This window comes from Oryzias latipes, chromosome 14 (assembly GCF_053564925.1).
Source record: "Oryzias latipes strain Hd-rR chromosome 14, Olatipes_Hd-rR_3.1".
NCBI lineage: Eukaryota > Metazoa > Chordata > Actinopteri > Beloniformes > Adrianichthyidae > Oryzias > Oryzias latipes.
Genome location: NC_136250.1, coordinates 9,115,425 through 9,136,489, shown reverse-complemented (window position 1 = coordinate 9,136,489; position 21,065 = coordinate 9,115,425). Strand labels below are relative to the sequence as shown.

Here is a 21,065-nt window from a genome sequence, read left to right as displayed (position 1 = left end):
AATGACATACATGCTCTAACTTCTCCTCCTTTTCATCCTGTTTTCATTTCAACAGGAAAACACTTATTCCAGTCAGCAATTCATTCAGGAGTCCTCTTTTTTTTAAATCATTGTGTGTTTGTGGGTCTTTTTAGCCTTTGTGTATGTGTGTGTTGGTAAACTGAGTGTTCTGCATGATTTCACTAATAGTTCCAATATGTAGGGCTATAAAGAGCAGACTGTTTAATTGTACCTGGTTTTAATGAGCCACTGATTATGGCAACATTCTAACAGTGTGGCTCGTTAATGTTGACTAATCTACAGTCATTAGTTCAACACTGTCTGGCCTGAGAGTGAACTGCAACTCATGAACGCTGTGCACAGACGTGCACGTGACGGCAAACGCAGAAGTTTAAATGAAAATACAACATAGTTCTTTTGCTTTTTGTGTGTACTTTGGACAAACCTGTGTATATGAACCTTCCTGGTGTTCCTTTGCAGAACTGCTTGGACTTGTATGACAGAGTGACCTCCACGACCCCCGGGATGTGTCTAGGAGGCGTCTGCACCCGGATGGCGTGTGGCGTAATCAACTAGAAGAACAAGGAAAACTGAGTAGGTGCTCAGAAGAACTCCCTATTAAAAAATACATTTTTGTTGAAGCAAAAAAATGTAATTTACAGAAAGGGAACAATGTTTAACTGTTATTTTAAGAAATAAATCATGTAACTACATATTGGTTTGGTTATAGAATAGTTATAGAATGTAAAGTTAAATAGTGCTCAGCTTCAGAAACATTACTCTGCCATCCAGTCCAGTCTTTGTCAGACAAAGTACTCTATGTATGGTTAACGTTGATTTAAAACGTTTGCAAAAGTGTTGAGCTTTATTTAAATCTAGATTGACTAAACCAAAGGAAAATCTGTTTATGTAATCGCCTACAGAAAACGGCTGACTTTAAATAACATTGCACTGCAAAAACTGAATTTTCAAAGCAAAAAGATAAAGAAAATCTGACTTGCAAGAAAAGTTATTTTATCAAGAAAGTTTTTCAATAGCAAAGTAATCTTAGTTTGAGAAAACAAGTCTAAGGGTGTTTTCAGACTGATGGTCCGACCAGAGTCTGCTTATATTTGGTCTCTATTCGGACATTTCTTATTCGAACCAAAGCTTGTAAATGAAACCACATGACTAAATATCTCTTCAGTCGTTGACCAGGAATTACGACGGCAGGGCAAAACAACGATAGAAAGAATATTGTAAGTAACGCCCTATGCAATCCTCATCAGGATAGTTCACTTATTCAAACTGACCCATTTTGAATGTCTGTATCATGGTCCGGGTACAACACTTACATTTGCTATTTTGGTATGGCGGAGTCATGCTGCAAGGCAGTTACTGAGGAAACAGCTAAGAAGGTACGTTGATAAGTGTTTATGACACATAGATTGTCAGGAAAACAGTGCGAGAAGCAATGTGTATCATGTTGAAAGTTGTTTCAATGAGCCTTCTTTCATCCGATCACATTTCAATGAGTTGCTGTGTCTCATTGTTGCTTTGTTACTCTGTTTACATTGCAATGCCCGGCTACTGTGGCCGTTTTGGTCCAGTTGTTCCACAGCACGGAACGAACCTCAGCGAAACTCAGAGCGAACCAAAGCTCAGTCCGCGTGGAAAAGAATCAAGACAAAAAAAGAGACAAGAACTAGGTCAGAGTGCACCCGGATCCCGGACCAGTGTCCGCTTGGGTATATTCAGACCGAAAACATGTTCCGGATTATCAGGGGAAACCCTAATTCACTATAATTCTTTTCTTAAAATAATAATTCTTCGTAAGACATTGTTTTACCAAATTGGCAGATTTTTCTGGGCTTATTTAAAAAGATTTGTTCAAATTTTAAGAATGTTATACTTATTGCAAGGCCTGTTTTTGCAGTGTTTTATCTTTTCAAATTGCAAATTTATACACAAAGTATCAAGGTAAATATTTCAGTTTTTTTAATCTTAAAAAGTCTAAAAAAATAGATATTTATGTGACTGTACACAAACATTACATTTCTACAGCCTTTAAAAATGTAAAATGAATGTTGTTTTGGTTCAACTTCTATATTAAATATGTTTTTTTTTTCTAAATGAGGATTATGATAATCCTTACAGCTACAGTGGCCCTTCACCCTCATTCTGATGAATAACACTTCATAATGACTGAATATTCAACTTTTAACATTCTGTCATGGAGGTGATTTGAACAAATAACAGTTTGACCCAGATTTGTGAAAACACTGCATGTGGGACAAAGATGTAAACAAACTGAGCTTGCCAAACGTGCAGTCAGGTTCCACCAGAACAATATTTCAAAACGTGTTTTCTTGGTTCAAAATCAATAATCAGGTTGAGTGCAAATGAAACATTTGCTTGGCAAAACATTTTTCGGAGCCTTTCAGAGGAACACCAATAGAGCTGAGATGGATTGAAGCGAACTGAATTGAGAGTCTGTACACATGTTAGTGTGTGTAAGTGCAGCTCTCAACACTGTAAACAAACCCCTCAGCTCTTAACACACACGTACGCAAATTTCTGTATTGCAAGTATACACACACTCTCACACACAGACACTGTTGTTGTTGGAAAAGAGCCACAGTTGCTCGGCACACACGGTTAGTGGAGTCAGAAGACAAATAAACATTCTGTGGAGAAGTGGGACTGCACTGTGAAAAAGTATGATAGCTAAATGTGAGTTTGTATGTGCGGATCAACACGCACTGTTTGGACCTGCATTCATACATGGAAGCAGAGGCCCATTAGGTAAGAAAAGCTATGAGGGGTGGCTGTTGCTTGTTGGTGGGCTCTCATTAGATCAGTAGACATCCTTTTAACAAACACAACACACACATGACCATGCATTTGACTACACAAAGCTAAGAGGCTGTGCATGAAAAAAAGTATGTTTTAATTTCGAAGGGCTAAAACACACAGCGGAGGGGTTGAAACAACACGCAGGCAGAGCAGTGGTAGCGGCCAAACTCACCTCGCTCCAAACCAGCATGGTACCAAAGATAACTTGGAGACCATCAAAGAAGTTGTCTCCTATGATGATGACTGTTGCACCCCCTGTGGTCCACCCCTCACTGGGACTGATGGCTTTAATGCATGGAGCTGCTCCTAGAAAGAATGCATTTTTACAGATTGTTAGATTTGACTAAAACCCAATTTTTGCCATAAAAAGTTCACTGGACAAGTCATGGCACTGGCAGTCAGTTTAGGGAAAAAGCTAATCTGTTGGACCATCAAAAATATTCAACAGTGGTCCTCAACCCCCGGCTGACGGACAGCTATTGGTCCATGGGACAGTTGTTACCGCAACGCAGAGAATAAAAAGATTTTAAAGATAAAAAGATCGTCTTTAGGAGTTTCCATTTTTTCCATTTTATATGTACTATCTGATTCTGAAGGAAGATTTATTTTGAAAAACTACTGGATTCTAGCCACCACATCCAAGTCATTTTTCTCATTTTTGATGCATGTCAAGTCGCTCAATCATGTGTCCTAAATACATCCGGTACTTTCTTAAAGCGGTTACGCCAGCAGATGAATTGAACCCCCAAGCTAGAAAGGTCAACAAAAGACAAACTTATTTGAATGTTTCTTTTCATAGAAAAGAACCATTGAGGAAACAGAAGAAGAGCCTTCGACTTCAAAATAAAATAAAAAAACCTGCATTTAACAGACAAAAACCAAGAGTCATTACTCTAGATACGGATTCATTGTGGCAGTTGTTCCCACACACCATAATAATAATGTATAATATTCAGCAACCAGCTGTCTAATGTTACGAGGATGCTGCTAATAATTTTCCTTTAATGCTGGAATCTTGTTTATTATTTTATTAGTAAAATACAACTGTACTTTTTTAGGAGTTTTTTTTTAATTTATCTGTCCCACTTTAAAAGTCAAAGGAGGCTAAAGTTGGTTTAGTTTGCACTTGGACAGTTAAGGGGAAATCTATATCAGACTACTACAAATAAAGATTAAACTAGCTGCAGATATTTTACAGAGGATGAAGATAACCTTTATTCCCAAAAGTTAAGGGATACTGGAGGCTAAATATAAATTGGACGCCCACTTCTAACTCGTAGAGACAAGTCCATGATAATTTTGCCTGACATTAAAGCGGTCTGTGGCCTATAATAAGGTTGGTGACCACTGCTATGCAAGATTTAGTTGAGACATTTTCCATGCACAGTTAAATAATATAAGAAAATCATTGACAATCAAAAGTAAAAACAGATAATTGATCAGTCATCTCTCCAGTGTAGAGCAGGTACATGTTACTTTTAGTTTATCTAATTTTACAATATATATAAATATATAAATTCTGTGAAAATAAACACCTTAAACTTTTTGGATTTTATTTGCTTATATCTAGACAAATTACATTGTAATTCCTCTAGATATAAGCAAGGCAAGTACATTTAAAGCAAAAACTCTTAATCTAATTATTTAGATGTGGTCTAATCCAATCTAACATGTAATAACTCAATTTGCTATCCATTATTTTAAAAGCGTTTTGGTTTAAAAAGGATCATTTTGTGTTTTTCTTTGTCCAAAGCCTGATTGATATGAGATTACACAAACAGGCTAGTCAGTCAGTTAAGCTGGCATCAGAATGGCTTCAAACAGAAGGGATTCAGTCATCTTATGTCACTTCAATGCTGAAATGTGGTGAATTTAAGCTCATATGATCCTGTCCCACAGAAAACAACAAAAGCCTGTCTATCAAAAAACAACTCTCCCTGTAATGGAAGCCAATGATTATTAGAAGCTATCTGAATTACAACTTTCACCCCCAGTCTGGATTTGATTTTGACAAAAAAAAGCTTAATGATATTAGATCTAGCACATACATGCCCACGGAGCTTCATGCATTGTGTGTGGAGAGCTGGATTAGCCAGATGGAGGGGCAGGAATCACCTGATAGGATTAAACCATCAACCATCTGGCAGCCATGCTGCTTGCATTCACACACACACACACATATTTCTGTTACCGTGTTCTAGGTAAGACGGCGTTCCCTCCACAGGGTCGAGCCTTCGGGCCCGTCGGCCGTGTTTTGAGTTGTTGTGGACAAACATGTTGTCAGAGACGGAGAGGACATGTCCTTCCACGCTCACTGTCGTTGATACAACCACCTGAGGAGATGTGGGGGAGGAACAGGGAGCACACAAGTGATTGTGGGAGAGATGCGCAATAGGAAGGAAGAAAATGGGATTTGAATAAATGTGATTCAAGCAAAAAAAAAAAAAAAAAAAAAAAAAAACGACACTAAAGCAAAGAAGTACAACATCAAATAACCCCAAGGAGCTAGAGGGCATTAAACTGTGAAAAGCTCTTGATATGTAACCAGTTATCACTGCTATTACCATCATCTTCTGTGTTCTCTGTTCAACAGTTTCTGATGGGTCCAGCCTTTAATTACCTCCTCAGGAAACAGAGCTGTCTTTTTCTGGTTCCACTACAATAAAGCTGCACAATTAGGATCACTGATGCGGTCGCACTTTTTTACTATGAGACTGTCCTGTCTGTTGCACCCCAAACCCCCCCCCCCCCCCATCCCCCATCACACACATGTGCACCATGCATGCACACACACACACACACACACACAAACAAACATGTCACTGTAATAAAGCTGTCCATTTTTCTTGTACGTCAAGTATCTCCACTCAGCCTCAAGTGTTGCCTTCCTGATCTTGTTGCATGTATGGAGATGAGGAAGTAGTGGTGATCACTCTTCCTTTTAGTTATTTTGTTGTTCATATCCACTGTGTTTGCACCAAATGGAGAGACAAACAGTTCTATGTTCAAGTTTTTGTAACTTTAAATCAAAGTATTTTATCACACATGATGTCCACTAAAACTGTACAAAAACCCTCAGAAATGATTGTGAAAAGAGTAGAATGTGCATAAACACAAAAAATGTGAAAAGTGAAATTAGGTGAGGAAAATGATGACTGAGTGTACCTGAAACCTCCTCATGTCTCTGGGGTTTCCTGCATTCTTTAAACAGTTCTGGTTGCACTTGAGGAAAAACTTGAGGAAAAATCTGTGAATGACAAAGAGAAAAAGCTTGTGTTTAGGAGTTTATGGCTAACAAAGGATTGTGAATGAAAACACTAGTTTTTGAAAATCGAAAAAGGTCTTTTGAGGATATTATTCTAACAGAAAGGAAAGTATTTTAAGATTCACAAAAGTGTTTTTTTAGCCAAAAACAAAGAACCTGTGTGATGTTTTGGGACACTGTTTCTGCAGAGCAGCCGGAGTTTATTAGGAATTCGCTTTTGAGTTGTAGGTGGGACCATTGGTGCAAAGCAACCCCCCCCCCCCCCCCCCCCAATCCCTTGTTGGAAAGCAAAGCAGGGAGCTTGTGGCCCGCCCAGCATAGTTTTATACATAATAAGCTCTTTTCCAAATTACATTTTTTTCGTCTGCTCCTGATTCACAACGGCTTGAATAAAGAGCTACTCAGAAACACAATTTTAAGCTTCTTTTTCATAATATTTCTCTTAAAAGTGGCAGTTGATAGCGCTCCTGCCTCATAGCAAGAAGGCCCTGGTTCAAATCCCGGCTGGGACCTTTCTATATAGAGTTTGCATGTTTTCCCTGTGCATGCATGGGTTTTTTACCGAGTTCACCCCACCCTCACCCAACAGTATCCAGGACAGGCTCTGGCAACCTTGTGATCCCAAAAGGGATAAAGCAGATGAACTAACACAGAAATGGATGGATGGATGAATTTTTTCTCTATCATCAAGAAAATGTTAAAACACAATCAGAATGGGTCTTTAAATTAAAAGTTCAAGATCAACACTTTAAACTTTAGAGTTTGTAATCGGGATTCCTGGTGATTCACAGTAAGTCAGAAACAAGCATAGGAAAATTCCCATTGGATGTTTCCAAAAGATGAGCATATGTCATGAATTCATATTACGGAATGAGTCAAACTCGCAGATGGTCATCAACGACAGCAAAACACATCCAGGTTGTGTTTTGCTGTGAGCCAGCTGGCCCGCCCGGCGAAAGCTACTCTCAGATGAAAACATAAAAATGTTCATGTTGCAGCTCAAACAAAAACAATATCACACAGTACAGCTGCATCCAGCAGGAAATGTTTACCTCACAATGAAGTTTGTGAAATCCGCAGTGCCAACACATTTATTTCAATATTATTCTGCTTATAAAGCTACATAAATGTTAGGAGCAAATTATCTTTTGCAATATTAAATAAATAAAGATGGTAAATGTATTTATTGGACTTTAAGATTCCTACAACTTTGTATCTTCCTCAGTCTTTCATGGCTGAAAGCTGTGTTCCACTGTTCAATAAATGACAGCTTTTGCACAGGACTACATTAACAAAGTAGAGGTGTGCAATTATGTGTGTGTCCGTGCAAACATGCGCTGTGCATGTGTGACGGTGCAGCACAGCTCAGTGGCAGGTCTGAGTGTAAAACTCTGCGTTAACGAGCTCAGGCTTCGTTAGGACGCCGGCACAGGGATACTGCATGTCTAATTACCTCGACCCCTCACCCTTGGGTGACAGCCTATCACAGCTGAGGACAGCCACGGTGACCTCTGCTGACCTCTCACTGTCTAGTCCTCCTCACAACACTAGCATAGCGTTAACACAACCACCTCGGCTGACCCTCCGTTGTAGATCTCAGTGTAAAGGAGGTGATTTGGAGGCTCCCACATTCATCCGCCTTGGTTATGACAAGAATACAGCAACAGCAAAAGTGGGTCTCTGATCTGTGAAACTGTTCTTTAATGTAAGTTGCAGTCCATTATTTGCACTAAAGAAAGTTATGTAGACAGCTAAAAGAATTTCTTCAGTGTTTTAAAACAAATCAAATCAGGGTTGTTGTTCAAAGTCTAATTTATGGTATGCCATTACATTACCCACTAATTTTGTTAACGCTGACAGTGTCCTACTTCATGTGCTTCTCTTTTGCTGGCACTTTATTGTCTTTTTCCACTTATGTCTGCCACTTTTCTGTACATTTTAAAAAGATCTGGACTATTAGAGATAGGAAGAACCAAAACCTTTTGAAAACAGCTCCAATTTGTCTTCAAAATCAGTTTAAAAAAATCTATCTTTTTTCTTTTTTCAAGCTGAATAAATGTCACTATTTTTCATATCTACCACTTAACTCCATCCTTCTATTTGCCATAAGTGTTTTCTCTCATTGATATTGGGGTTCGTCCTCTAAATTGTAATGCAGTCCTAAGCGCCACTCTTCCTCGTTCACTTGATCCCATCTGGCCTAATCAACTCTGGTATTAAAAAAAAAAAGAAAGTAAAAAGGCCCCAGTGGCACACATACAAACACACACACCTCAACACCTTGGGTGAACTGATTAGCTGTTAAAGTAACTGGTCGTTTAGAGCCTTCCAATTAAACCAGGCAATTATTAAAACCTGGATGGTAGAGGAGGAGGGACGCTCTCTGCCCTCCTATCCTCTTTTTTCACCCCCACCTTATAGTCGAATCATGTTCAAGTGATGACCCTTGTTAGGTTTTGAGGATCACCATTAGGCAGATCACCCTGTGGTTTGTGATTACACAGATACACAGGGGGATCCGATTTCAAAAGGAGTTTTAGAAATAAGTTTTCATTTTTACTTGTACTATTTTCTAATGGTGTCAAAAATCGCATGAAAAGGGTAAGATAAACAAATGTTTACCTAAAAAACAAAACAAAAAGAAAACTGATTTAATAGCCAAAATTACATTATTGGACTTTGGGGAACTTTTGTTGAGGAATGTTTTCTTTTCAAATCCACCTTAAAGTTATATAGAAAATACATAGATTATTATTAATAAATATGAGCCAGTTTTGGAAAAAAGCAAACAAACAAAAAAGTTTTTACACTCTTCTCTTTTAAAGAATGCTACAATAATTTTTCACCTCGCAAAAAACTGGTATGAAATGTTATATCCCCACTATAAAGAGTAATAAAAAGTTAGAACTATTGTCCATTATTATAAAGTTTGAAATCGTGTGAGCTGTCACAAAACAGGCAGACAGCCAGTTCCAATTGCAGCAGGTTTATTAGCACAACTAAAAGTGCACAAAGCTAAATCAGGGTCAGGCAGGCAGGAGTCAATAATGGGCATGGGAGCATCAGAGAAGAGACTGAGGTAGTCAGGATCCAGGTGAGATTCAGGGCAGGCGGCAGGCAAACGGAATCCGAGACAAAACAGGGTCAGGAAATCAGAAGATCCGATCCACATTAAACGCTCAGTTATGCAAGCAGTGGCACAAACAATACTTCACACTGAGTGATGCTCAGTGCAGTGCTTAAGTACACTGTGAGTGCTTGCAAATGAAAGTCAGGTGTGCTGGGAGATGTAGTGTGTTTAGAACTCTCGTAATGGTTCCCACCGATGACCAGTGGAGTAGGCAGAGCCCTGACTTCTAACAGTGAGTAGAAACAGAAAAGAAGACAACAATGAAAATGTTCTAATAAATTAGAATAATGTTCACATAAATAAAAAATATTAGGCTAAGCATAGGAGCTATAAGATAGTTTTGTGTTTAGATTCTAAACTGAAACTAAAGTTCTATTTGGAAGTGTTTGATAAATGTAAATGTTTCACATGTATACAAAAAAAGGCTTAGAGGCTTCTTTAAAATACCTGCATTAAATCCTATTTATTTTTGTTTGGATGCAAAACTAATTAAACACAACTTAATGTTTAGCTGATGTTAGCTGATAAGGAATATGTGGGCAAAATTGAGGCTATTTTTATTTTTTTAATTATGACAAAGTTTGTCAGCAAAAGACAAAACATTTTCTATCCTAAAGTTTGTTTATTTCTTTTTATTTTAGTTAGGATAATCACAAAATGGAATAATGTACATCTATTCTGCAAATATGATTGTAAAATTGTCCAGGCAGTCATAATGCAGAAAGTTATGGCTGAGTTTTAGTTTTTAGGCAGACATGGTGTAATTGGGCAAGTAGCATAATCACCCGTGGTCTTCCTATAGACTGTTAGCCACAGCAAACAACAGTTGGATGCAGCTTTTTCATCATGTTAGCCTTGGTGTAGTGGTGAACAGCAAGTTACATCTATTATTCAGAGGCCAGGATGGCAATTATGGCTCGGAGCACAACTGACATTAATATTTAATATATAGGTCCAACACAGACCTGAGAGAGAGACAGGAAGTGACAGAGTGAGGGGATGGAGAAGGCGCCGGGATGCCAACAGATAAACACAGTGAGGAAGAGGAGGGGGTGAAGAGAGTTTGTGAGGAAGAAACAAATAGCAGGAGAGTAAGGAGAAAAGATTGTGAAAGTTTATTTTGATCACTCTCCTGTCATTAAAGTAGTTAAAATGCAAACAGGGTGGGGGTGCCATCTGGCGGAATTCCAGTATCTGTGTTTGTAACGTATATAAAAAAGACTGAAAGAGTGTGTCCATTTTATTCCTTGTGGACCTGCTACTTTACTAAGCCAAAAATAACAATGCAGCCTTAGAAGGAAGAAGAAAAAAAACACAACAACTCAGGAACACACAAACACACACTCAGACAGCATTCTTTTAAGTTGTTGCTGACAGGTAGAGAAACTGCAGAAAGTCAGCTTGTGCAGACAAACTGTACAACAGATCAGTGCTTTTGCTGCTCCTACACTGCCTCCTCTGTGTCTCTGCTCCTGCTTGCTTTCTTTAACGGCCTTGTTTCACTTGCCTGCCAAGTTTCTTGTCGATGCTTTCTGACAAGATCATGATATTCACCATTTTCTATATGAGCACAGAGAAAAACAAGTCACCATTTGTGTGTCTTAGTAACTAATATTAACTGCTTAGATACTGGCAAGCTTTTATAGCGAGTGCAGGGCTGTGTGATTTCTTAATATTCACAAGCGTTTTCACAAATTTGGTAACAAATCCAGGCATCTTGATTCATCCAACATTCCTCGAGTGTTGACCTGTTAGTTGAAATTCTACATTGTCAGTTTATTGTGAGCTTTATTCAGTATGTTGACTTATTGGAAATCAACTTCCTGTTTCCTGTTTACGCTAACGTTGGTACTGTTTAATGTGACAGCGTCAGATCGCATTGCCGGACGTCCAAGTCCAAGTGGAAGTTGAAACAAGGTTATTAAATACTATTCTGTCTGTTCAGGCTCCCACCACAATAATAGTGTGATTATGTATTACTTCCTGCAAGGAAGACACTTGTTTTGCTCTTGAAGAGTCTTGTACATAAACACTACATGAGCGGCAAAAGTTATAAAACGGAGACAGTTTGAAAAGACTGTTCACCACATGCTGATTTATTCGTCATGGGGTGATTTTACGAGACCATAGAAAGAAAAGCTACAGACTAAAGCAACCATGCAGACCACTACAACAATAGTTTTTAGGTTTACTTTAAAAACTAAACTGTTATGTAACATTACTTTAATAGTGTCATGCCATAAAGTAAAACACACTCAGTACAATAAAAAAAAAAAAATTTTTTTTGGATCTCAGGTTCAAACAAACCATCAACTGACTACATGTTTTTGTGTGTTTCCTCTTCCTTCTCTGTTACCTGGTGACTTGTTTAAGTTTTACTAACTCTAATTTTCCCCAGTAATGCTTCATATTTGTTTTAAATTATATCTTCCATACCTAAAAAGCTTCAGAAACATTTTAGCAACTCTACGACATGCATCTAATTAGCTTAATTTCAGTATTTGAGTGAAACACGTAGAAGCGGATTTTATATTTTCATAATGAAGAAACATTTGTCAGAAAAAAAGAACTCGCAGATTATTAAAACTCACCAGGGATTGCATGTGTTCATGGGTGTGTGTACATGTATTTATGTACTTGTTAGGACCCACCCTTGATAAAAAAAAAAAAAAGTGAGGACATTTATTGTGGTTAAAGTTAATAAAAGAATGTTTTTTATTTTACTTTTTTTACTTTTTTAGGATAAAATTGTTTTAATGCTTAGTGTTAAAACTAGATCACAGTTCATGGTTAGACAGTCATTTGGGATGTTGGGGGTTAGAAGCCAGGAAATACTATTTGTGAATGTAAAAGTCACATGAAGATACAAAGGCAAGAATGTCTGTGTCTGTGTTTTCAGGCAACTCATGGGACGCTTTTGAAATACAACTCCTCTGACTGTCGCACACAAAACTAAACAGAGCCCTGTTACAGGAACCCAGGGGCAGGAAACTATTAAAAATACCAGACTTTTCCTGCAGATCTGCATATATTTTATAGTTACAATCAAAAAAAGAAATGATATGACAGATTTTTATAAGCAATTCAAAATTGCACGAGGAAAACACCAAATATTAGGTTTAAAAAATGTTGCTAGAGAGATACTTTGGGAAACAACTTCCCCTCTTCATACTGTGATCCAAAGACATCACCTTCCAGTGATGATTATGTAACTGTGACCTCACTCAAATCAACAATAGAGGACTGATCCGTGTTTCCATTTGCAGTCCCAGGCTGCATTGACTCAGTTCTATCCCGTGTGTGTGTTTTCTCTCTGCGCTTGAGGCACATTAGAAGTTTTTTTTTTTATATAGTTTAGAGTGACTTTAGCATTTAGGTCGTCCACACAAATCAGATATTGTGACTTAAATGTTGGAGTAAGAGGGGAAGGAGTCAAGAGTCTGAGAATTTAAGACAAAAAGAAACTGACAGCTGGGGGGGGGGGGGGGGGGTGAGGGGGGGGGGGTGTTCAGGAGAGAAATGGAGTACGGAGGAAAGAATAAAGGATGTGGAGGAGGGAGGGGGGGGGGGGAATTATGCGAGGGAAAAAGACTTAAGAGAACTGAGCAGAGCCGAGCGAAGCCGATGTATTTTACATAATGATGGTTGATATGCTGAGAGGTAATTGATAGCTGAGCTGCAGCAGCAAAAAAATAAAAAAAAAATACACCCAGCTAGCTGTCAATCAGGGCTCATCTCCCCAGAGATATGATAATGATGACGATGATGAGGGCTTATCTTCATATTGCTATCATTACTATTAATGCTGTCATTGTTGTCATCTCTGCATATTTAAATGACAGCACAGACCAGATTGGTATATTAGTAGGGGTGCATGATATCTGTGAGCAGGGCAATACTTTCTGCCAAAGCTGAGCTAGTATACTAACTAGTGCTGGGTGTCTTGTTCAAAGTTGTTATTGTCCTGTATGAGCATTATCTAAATGCATGATTGTGACACCTGCTGCACAGGTGTCTGTGGCGTCACCACCTCGGGACAAAGTAGGTAAACAACAACTGTTGAACAAAACGAGGAACTTCTTTGACAAGCTCAATAAATTCAACTATGAATTAAAACCTGAAATAAACATGTGCAAAGCATAACTTTCTAAATATGATTTTTTTTACCACAATACAACAAAAATACCTTTTAAACCTGAAAATTATTTTTCTATTTTGATAAAAGATCTACAAATAAAATAATCTTATTCAAGGGTTATAATTATTTATAAAACAGTAGCATTTAAAAGATTTTAGCTAGCATTTGGATCACTGCTTTAAATTTCTTCTAATTAAGACAAAAAAAAATTGTGGCGGGAACTTTACTTTAGTGTTGTTTGTAACTTTATCCAGCTGTGATTTTACCCTTTAAATAGGCAGAATATAGCTAAAGTTGATTGATTTGATTTACCGGTATTGGTTTATTTCAAACATTAAAATAATGAAAAAATTCAGTAAAAAAAAATAAAAATACAAAACACAGATATATCAAACCCATTCCAGATATTAAGTAATACATTGAAAATAATAAAAAAAAGATTAAAGAAGATGATGGCAGCGTAATTATTCAATATCATAAATAGATGTATTTGAAGTAATGCATAGAGTACACACATAAGTTACATTAGATTCATTAAATGATAATCAAATAAAGTCGAGTAGAATCAGAGTTGTTGCTTGAAAGGGAGTGGGTGGAAGTGATTTTACGTAATCCCACTCCTATTGTGTTTTTTTCTTTTATATGCATTTTTTATATCGTTGCCTTGATCTTTTCAGATCAAGTGTAGGTTTTTCATCAAATAACCTCAGAAAAAATTCCTACATACCTTCAATAAACATCAATATGAGTAACATTTCATGAAACAGATATGTAATACTCACTGATTATTATCAGATAAATGGTCAAACGTAGCGATTACTAATGTTTTAACTACTTGTCATGTATTAACTAGTTGTTGTGGTAATTGTATTGTAACCTAAGGTTAACCATATAAAAGTGAGTTGAATAAAACAACTTATATTCGTTGTAAAAGAAAAAAATCTGGTCTGATAAATTGAGATTTTCTCTGCCCTGCAAGCTTGTGGAGCTGTGATCAGGGTTTTTTTTTCTAGCTGGTTAGGTCTGGTTAGAAATGGGGCATGCCTGAAAACATTAGACCAGCTGGCTGTCAGATTCTTCTAAAAAAAGAAAGAGGATCTCTTCTGCTAAATTCCACAATGACAGTTCCAGGATTCCCCTGATTTGTGAAAGCGTAGGAGTTAGATACTTCATACTTTCAAAGAGTGAGATATCATTTCAGCTGGTACATTTTCTCCTAAGCAGTCCTTATTCAATCCCTCTGAGAATCTTAGAGATGTGCTCAAGTAATCGTCCAAATTGAACAACGGTGATGGAGGATTAGTCCTGTGGTCCTGTTCTACCATTAAAGACCACAAAACAGTTTCATTAATTTCATTTAAGAAGCCTGACTGACTTAAGAGAGCAAAAAAAAAAAAAAAAAAAAAAGAGAGGAGGAAAAAACAGAGAAGCACAATGAAGAGGTGGGGGCCACAGATGAGGCACCAGACAGGGCGGAGGTTTCTGTGGTGTGTGTTTTAAAGGCTGAAGGCATACTGCTGAATTATAGATGAGTGAGATTGATTTGGAAGGAGAAAAAAGAGGGAGAAGGTGAAAGGAGGTAAAGAGGAAGAGAAGAGAAATGAAAAGGGGGAGGTGTGAGCATGGGGAGTAAAGAGTGGTCAGTGACAGGATCGCTCGCTCCTGGCTGAGCAGTTTTGTGAATTAGGAGATAACTGGCGAAGAGCAGCAGAGACCTGCAGAGCTGCAGATGGTTTTTCTTTGAGTGTGCGCTTCGTTGTATGCGCTCCTTTGTCACCGGTTGCAGAAATAATTCATAGAGGGCGGGGGCAAGTGAAAGAACAGGGACGGGAAAGTGAGTGATGAAGGAAGTGATATTGACAGGGACCTCTTTCTCCTCTCTCCTCCTGTCTCCTCCTCTCTCCGTCAGTCACTCACCAAACCGCTCTCTCTCTGCCTGTGAGAGTACATCTTTCACTCATGCACACACATGCTGACGACCTGAGGAATCTTCCATTTAAGCTGAAGCTGGTTGAGAAAAGCATTCATAAGACTCTTCTCTGGTGAGACAAGGGATTTTATGTTGCTTCGGGTTTTGCATTCTTGGTTCCCCCCACTTCTTTCGCCGAATCTCACTGTTAAGCTACGCTCACACCGAGCATGTGACACATGTTCAAGAACCTGCATTTAGCGTGTTCTTGAAATAGCTCATGGTGTTCACACTGGACAAGCAAGGAGGGGCTTTGTCTTTATCTACTTTTTACTAGCGCATATCTGCCACCTGTAGTTGGAGGAGGCTGCGTGCGAAATGTTGAAGCGGTGCAAATCTTGCTCATGCCTTTTCTATTCCAACATATAAAAGACTTGGTGTCACATATTCTAATTCCGGTAGGAAAAAATGCAATTATTCATTTCTCCTCCCTAATCAATTTTCAAACAGATGGCACTTCTGTGAATTAAGGGGATGCTATCCAAACGCCACTACCAAATCCAAGTCCCTGATTAGTCAAATTTTGACCTGGCTTAACTTTTACTGTGCATTCAAGGGCCGCTCGTTTTATACATAGAACCTAAAAACAGTTGCAGATACTTCAGCAGCTGCACAAGAACTTGAAAGTTCATTTACCGAGCGCATTCATGTGCATGTACGTAGACTTTTTATCAGAAGTGGCATCTGGAAGAACGGTGTGAACGTAACTCAAGAACATCACATCAAATTCTTTGTGTTTATGCTATTCATGCTGTTTTTGAGAACAGGATTGTGAAAGGATGAGACAAACATTTCATCACAAAATATTTTTTTAAACATTCCAGAAATCTTATTAATTTAGTATATTTTCAAAAAAATGTTTCCCGAAAAAGGGATTCAGCTGGTTTTGGATGGAGAATGGTGAATGGATGTCTCAGCTACAACTTTAATATGCGTCTGTTTTTATTGTTCAAACAGTGTCCAAATCTTGGAGAGTTTAGCAGCATTTCATTGGAGTACAACTCAAAACTAATCAATTTGGGTACAAATGTGCCAAATTTGGGGGAATTATGATTATTTTGTACTATTTTACCTTTCTATCAAAGATTTTTTAAGGGAAGTATTTCCATCTTAAAGAAGGTTGTTTGATCCACTGTATTGAATAACTGCTGTGACATTTTATTATCCTTGTACACATTTTTCTCTGTTTTTGAATTGGATTTAATTCTAAATGTCTTATCTACTTTTTGATTCCAATGTTGATTTTTAAGGATCAGCCTGTAGGTAAATATTTACCTAATTTCTTCAACCGTGTTACTACAATGAAATGCAAATGATTTGTTTGACAACTTTATTTAAAACCCACTGTTACATGCTTAGTGAAATGTCAAAACGCCAACATAAACAGAAAGTAGACTAGATTGGAAGAAGTTTGAAACCTTTCTTTACTTTGATTTTAATAAGGATGCCTTTTTATTTTGCATTATGTGAGCTCCAAGTCTTTGGTTGCAGAAGAAAACACATTTAGGTTTACAATTTGGGGAAAATGTAAAGCTATTAAAGTCGGAAAATGTTGAAAATATCTTAGGAAAAGTAGCAAAACAATAAAGGGATTCATTTAGTTTCAGCCAAAAATAAAAAAAAGTAAATACGCTGGAAATGCATGTGCATACCTAAGCATTTAGTATGTTTACAAGGTAAATTTCAATATATCTCTGAGAGAAAGTCATTAAGTTACAGTGTATATAAGAAAAAGTTACAGTATATAAAAATAAAGATAAATAAAACATCAAGCAAATCAAAGTTTCTGTATCTTATCAGAGCAGGAGCTACAGTTTGTGTCGCACCATAAGAGACTAGAAGAACTTCACTCGGATATCCTGTGTATTTAAAGGGATGATATTTTATTTACTCGCCACATCTTGGTGGCATAAAAAATTTAGTAAGAAAATGTCTTTCTCTTCTGAGGTCTGATCTGGATGCTGAATGTCCCATTAAGGCTGTCACTTTAAAATGAACAACTACAAATTACTTGTTTAATGCTATTTTTACATCAAATTACTGTTCCCTTTCAATTCAAATTTACAGGATGACAGAAGAACGAACAGACTACATGTAGCATCAAATATTCACTTGGATAAGTTATGCAATCATGCCATAAAGAACCAAAAGCTCTCTAAAAATGTCCACAAAAACGTTTCTGAATGGAAGATGATGAAAGGAGTTAAGGGAAAGGACTGGTTGAAACATTTTGCCCCCATCCCGTTTGTCAAACAAATTAATGTTGCTGAGGTTCCTCACCTGGGCGTGCATCTCTCTTAAACACACACATTAGCTGCCGCTGCAGTGTGCATATGGCTCACCCTTTCCAAATAAGGAAAATTGCATACATTACCATAACTAATGTGCAAACCACTCCATTTAATATGCTAATTCACTGAAATATTACTGAGCGCCGTCTGTTGTGAATGAATAAATTTGAATTGCAATTAGAATAATCCTTTATAATTAATGAAAACTGTCAACTTTGGTTCAGGAGTAATTTGATTAACAGGTTGATGGGGCACCAATTAAGTGGAGGATGAGGATGAGCGGGGAGGAGGATGAAGAGAAATAAGATGACAAGCTCTTCAGATAATCAGGACCTTTTTCAAGTCTAACGGGAGATTAAACCAAAAATGATGTAAGACCCACATTTAAGGACAAACTTGTCTTACCTTGGTGGGGGCAAAGGAGCAGCAGCGTGGCATCAAAAAGAAAAGATAAACAAGATCAGAAAGTGGAGCCAAACATGTTCAAGACCTTTAAAAACAATTTCTGCATATGCGCTTAAGAGTTTCATTTCAATATTTAATGGTGCTGCTGGGATTCTGTATCAAAAGCACCTCCTACCACTAATTAACCACATCCATGTTGCTGTTATTAGCTAATTACAAGACTGGACACATGCCCTGCTAATTAAGGCTATTAAATTTGTGTGAATGAAAACAACACAGGCTGTACATCAGGGTGCACGAGGAGTTAATGTTTTAATGACAGAATTTAACCGGGGCCTGCATTGCAACAAATCATGGGATCCAAGCTCCAGTATGAAAATGCCGCTGCTCCCACAATTCCCAAATCAATAGCCAAGGTCATTACGTGCAGCTGAATCATATGTTTCACTAAAGTTGCTGCGTGTTAATAATATTTCAACAGAGTTGCAGGAAAAAAAGCTTCTAATTTAGCTCGTTTAGTCAACACTGTCATCCATCATGGTGAAAACACAAAAGACCCCCCTGACTGATGTTTTTTTTTTTCTCTTTGGCTTCTCCCTCCTGACTGTTGTCTTTTCCTCCTCCTATTTTCCCTCGTCCGCCGCGCCTCCTCATTCAACGCTCTTCCTCTCCTCTCTTCCTCTCCTCTTGCCGTTCCTCATTTTCCTTTCATTAGAACAGCGTGTTTTCCCTCATTTGAGCCATCTAATCTTTCTGTTCAGACACTTGAATATTCATGGAATTGTTTTGTTTTGAATATTCAAGAGCCAATTAACATGCCGGGTATGAATAATTAATGATCATTATTTTCTCCCTTATACATTTTTAATAATTCAAATCTATAAATCTGAAAACAAAGTGGCTCGCTTTTCACTTTCTGTGTGCTTTGTGTGTCACTTTGACAGACTATTTAACAACAGCTCAGGAACTCTCCCTTTCATCTGCCAGCAGTCTTTCCTGTTGCCACAAAACCAAGGTGTGTGTGTGTGATTGTGTGTACGATTGTGTGTGCGAGCATGTTGGCTCTCATGAATAAATGAACTTGTTAAAGAGAGATGAAGGGGAAGAAGTAGACAGGTTCTGCTGTCCTGTTCAAAACTACCTGATCCAGCACAACGGCAAGTATGCAGAAACACACACTCACACGGAGGCAAACATGTCAACGCGGTCTCGCTGAAACATGAATCAGTGCTGCATCACCGGCAATACAGGGATGAGCCAGACAGTGAGATGGGTATTTAAAAAGGACTACGAAGAAAAGGGAGAGCAAAGAAGCAGGTGGGATAGAGTGTGGGATGAAGCATCGTCTTTAGCTTCCTTGACGACAGGCATCATTCCTTTTAATCAGAGTCGCTGCTGTGATCAAAGAAACACCAACTCCACCAAAAGAGACAGCAAGAGCTGCACTACAATGGAAGACACTTGGCTGCATGTTTGTGTGTGTCTGCAAGCGTGTGAACATCGCCTGGTGCCTGAACAACAGCAAAGCCATCATGTCTACATGCAGTCACATAACTGAGGTCTTCCAATGCAGTCGGGCTCACCTCCTCCTTCACTGCCTCCTCTCTCCCAAGCATGCAGACCTTCACAGTCACAGGGGGGGGAAAAAAACGGCGCTGACAACTGCCAAACTCTCAACTCCCAAATCTCACTCACTTCCCAACTGAGGTGCAGGTAATTAACTAGACAAAACAACTCAAAACACCTCAAAGATCAAGCACAACCAAGAAGAACTACAAGGAATACACCCAACAATAAGAAAAGGGAAAGATAGGGAGGCAAGAGAGGAGAAAAAACAAGGCGCTCCCACTACAAAACAAGCTCCTGCTCCTAAACAAGGAGCACCAGTCAGGAGCAGTACAACGGGGATGGATAATGATGGAAATAGATACAAATCTGCATGCTGCCACATATTCACCATTTTTTCCCGAAATACTTTAAATTTCCATCATAGTGACAGTAACAAACCAGAGTTTTTACAGGCTAGAAACAAGTTTAAGCAAAAATGAATTTCAGCTGCTAATGAAGGCCAATTCAGAAACCAACTACTGTTGGTAGTTTAAGTCATAAGTCATAGTTTTTGTGCATAATTTGGCCAAGAATTCGATTTATACTTTATGTTTTGTTAAAAAAACATAAACATGGACACACCCCTACTGTAGGTGTATGTATTGGTATTTGCTACTGACAGCAATGCAGAAGAAGCGCCGCTCAATCCGTTGCATCCACAGCGACACAGACAACTTAATGATTACGAGTGATATAAAGAGTTTAGTTGACTTGTTAACATGTTCTTAATACTTATCTGAAGAATTGTATACTAGATATACTAGATTCCTCATATGTTTCTTTAAGCTACATAAACATCAATATGTTAAAGAAGGGAAGCATGCATATAATCACTCTTTTTTTGTTTTCTGTTCCATTATAATAATTTCCCTGTTAAGATGAAATGTCTTGTTCCTGTATTGTGTTTAATAAATTTTTCCCGAAAGGGCGACGTATTTAAAAAAAAAAAAAATTCTTTATTGTGTGGTGTCTACGACTTATACTCCCGTAATATAATACGATGATGGTACTTTAGCCCAAAGTGATCCAACTTGGTTGATTTTTTTTTTTTTAACTGGAGAGTTTCAGGTCACAATGTTTGTAAAAAAATTTAATAAACCATTTCAAAGAAAGATTATTTAAACCTTGAAAGCCTTCAGAGCTGTCGCTGATCTTCTCAAAAGTTGTTATATTGCACCCCGTCACTGTTGAAACAGAACCTTAGGTTCAGCTCATAGCCTTTATCAAGCATGGGCATGGAGGTCATGGAGAAGCTGTGCTTTTTTAAGTCATAAGAATAAACTAATTAATTACATACAGATAAAAGGGTGTACTGTCACTTGAAAGGTTCACTTTACAGGGCGTGCAATTAGCTAAAATCCAGTGTGGGTCCTTATCCAAGGCTCCTAACAGGATGAGCTGAACGGTGAACAAGTCTTTTTTCT

General features: G+C 38.0%; 1 protein-coding gene across 1 annotated transcript in view; it reads right to left on the bottom strand.

The window, feature by feature from the left end:
* The window catches only part of LOC101175674 (transcription factor COE1), a 90,978-nt gene that overhangs the window by 22,879 nt on the left and 47,034 nt on the right, over window positions 1–21,065 (bottom strand). The window contains exons 7-10 of the mRNA XM_004076149.5: window positions 6,001–6,082; window positions 5,027–5,168; window positions 3,008–3,141; window positions 446–572 (exon numbers count right to left, since the gene is read on the bottom strand). Of these exons, the coding sequence (XP_004076197.2) occupies window positions 446–572; window positions 3,008–3,141; window positions 5,027–5,168; window positions 6,001–6,082 (485 nt within the window). The remainder of the gene's footprint in view (window positions 1–445; window positions 573–3,007; window positions 3,142–5,026; window positions 5,169–6,000; window positions 6,083–21,065) is intronic.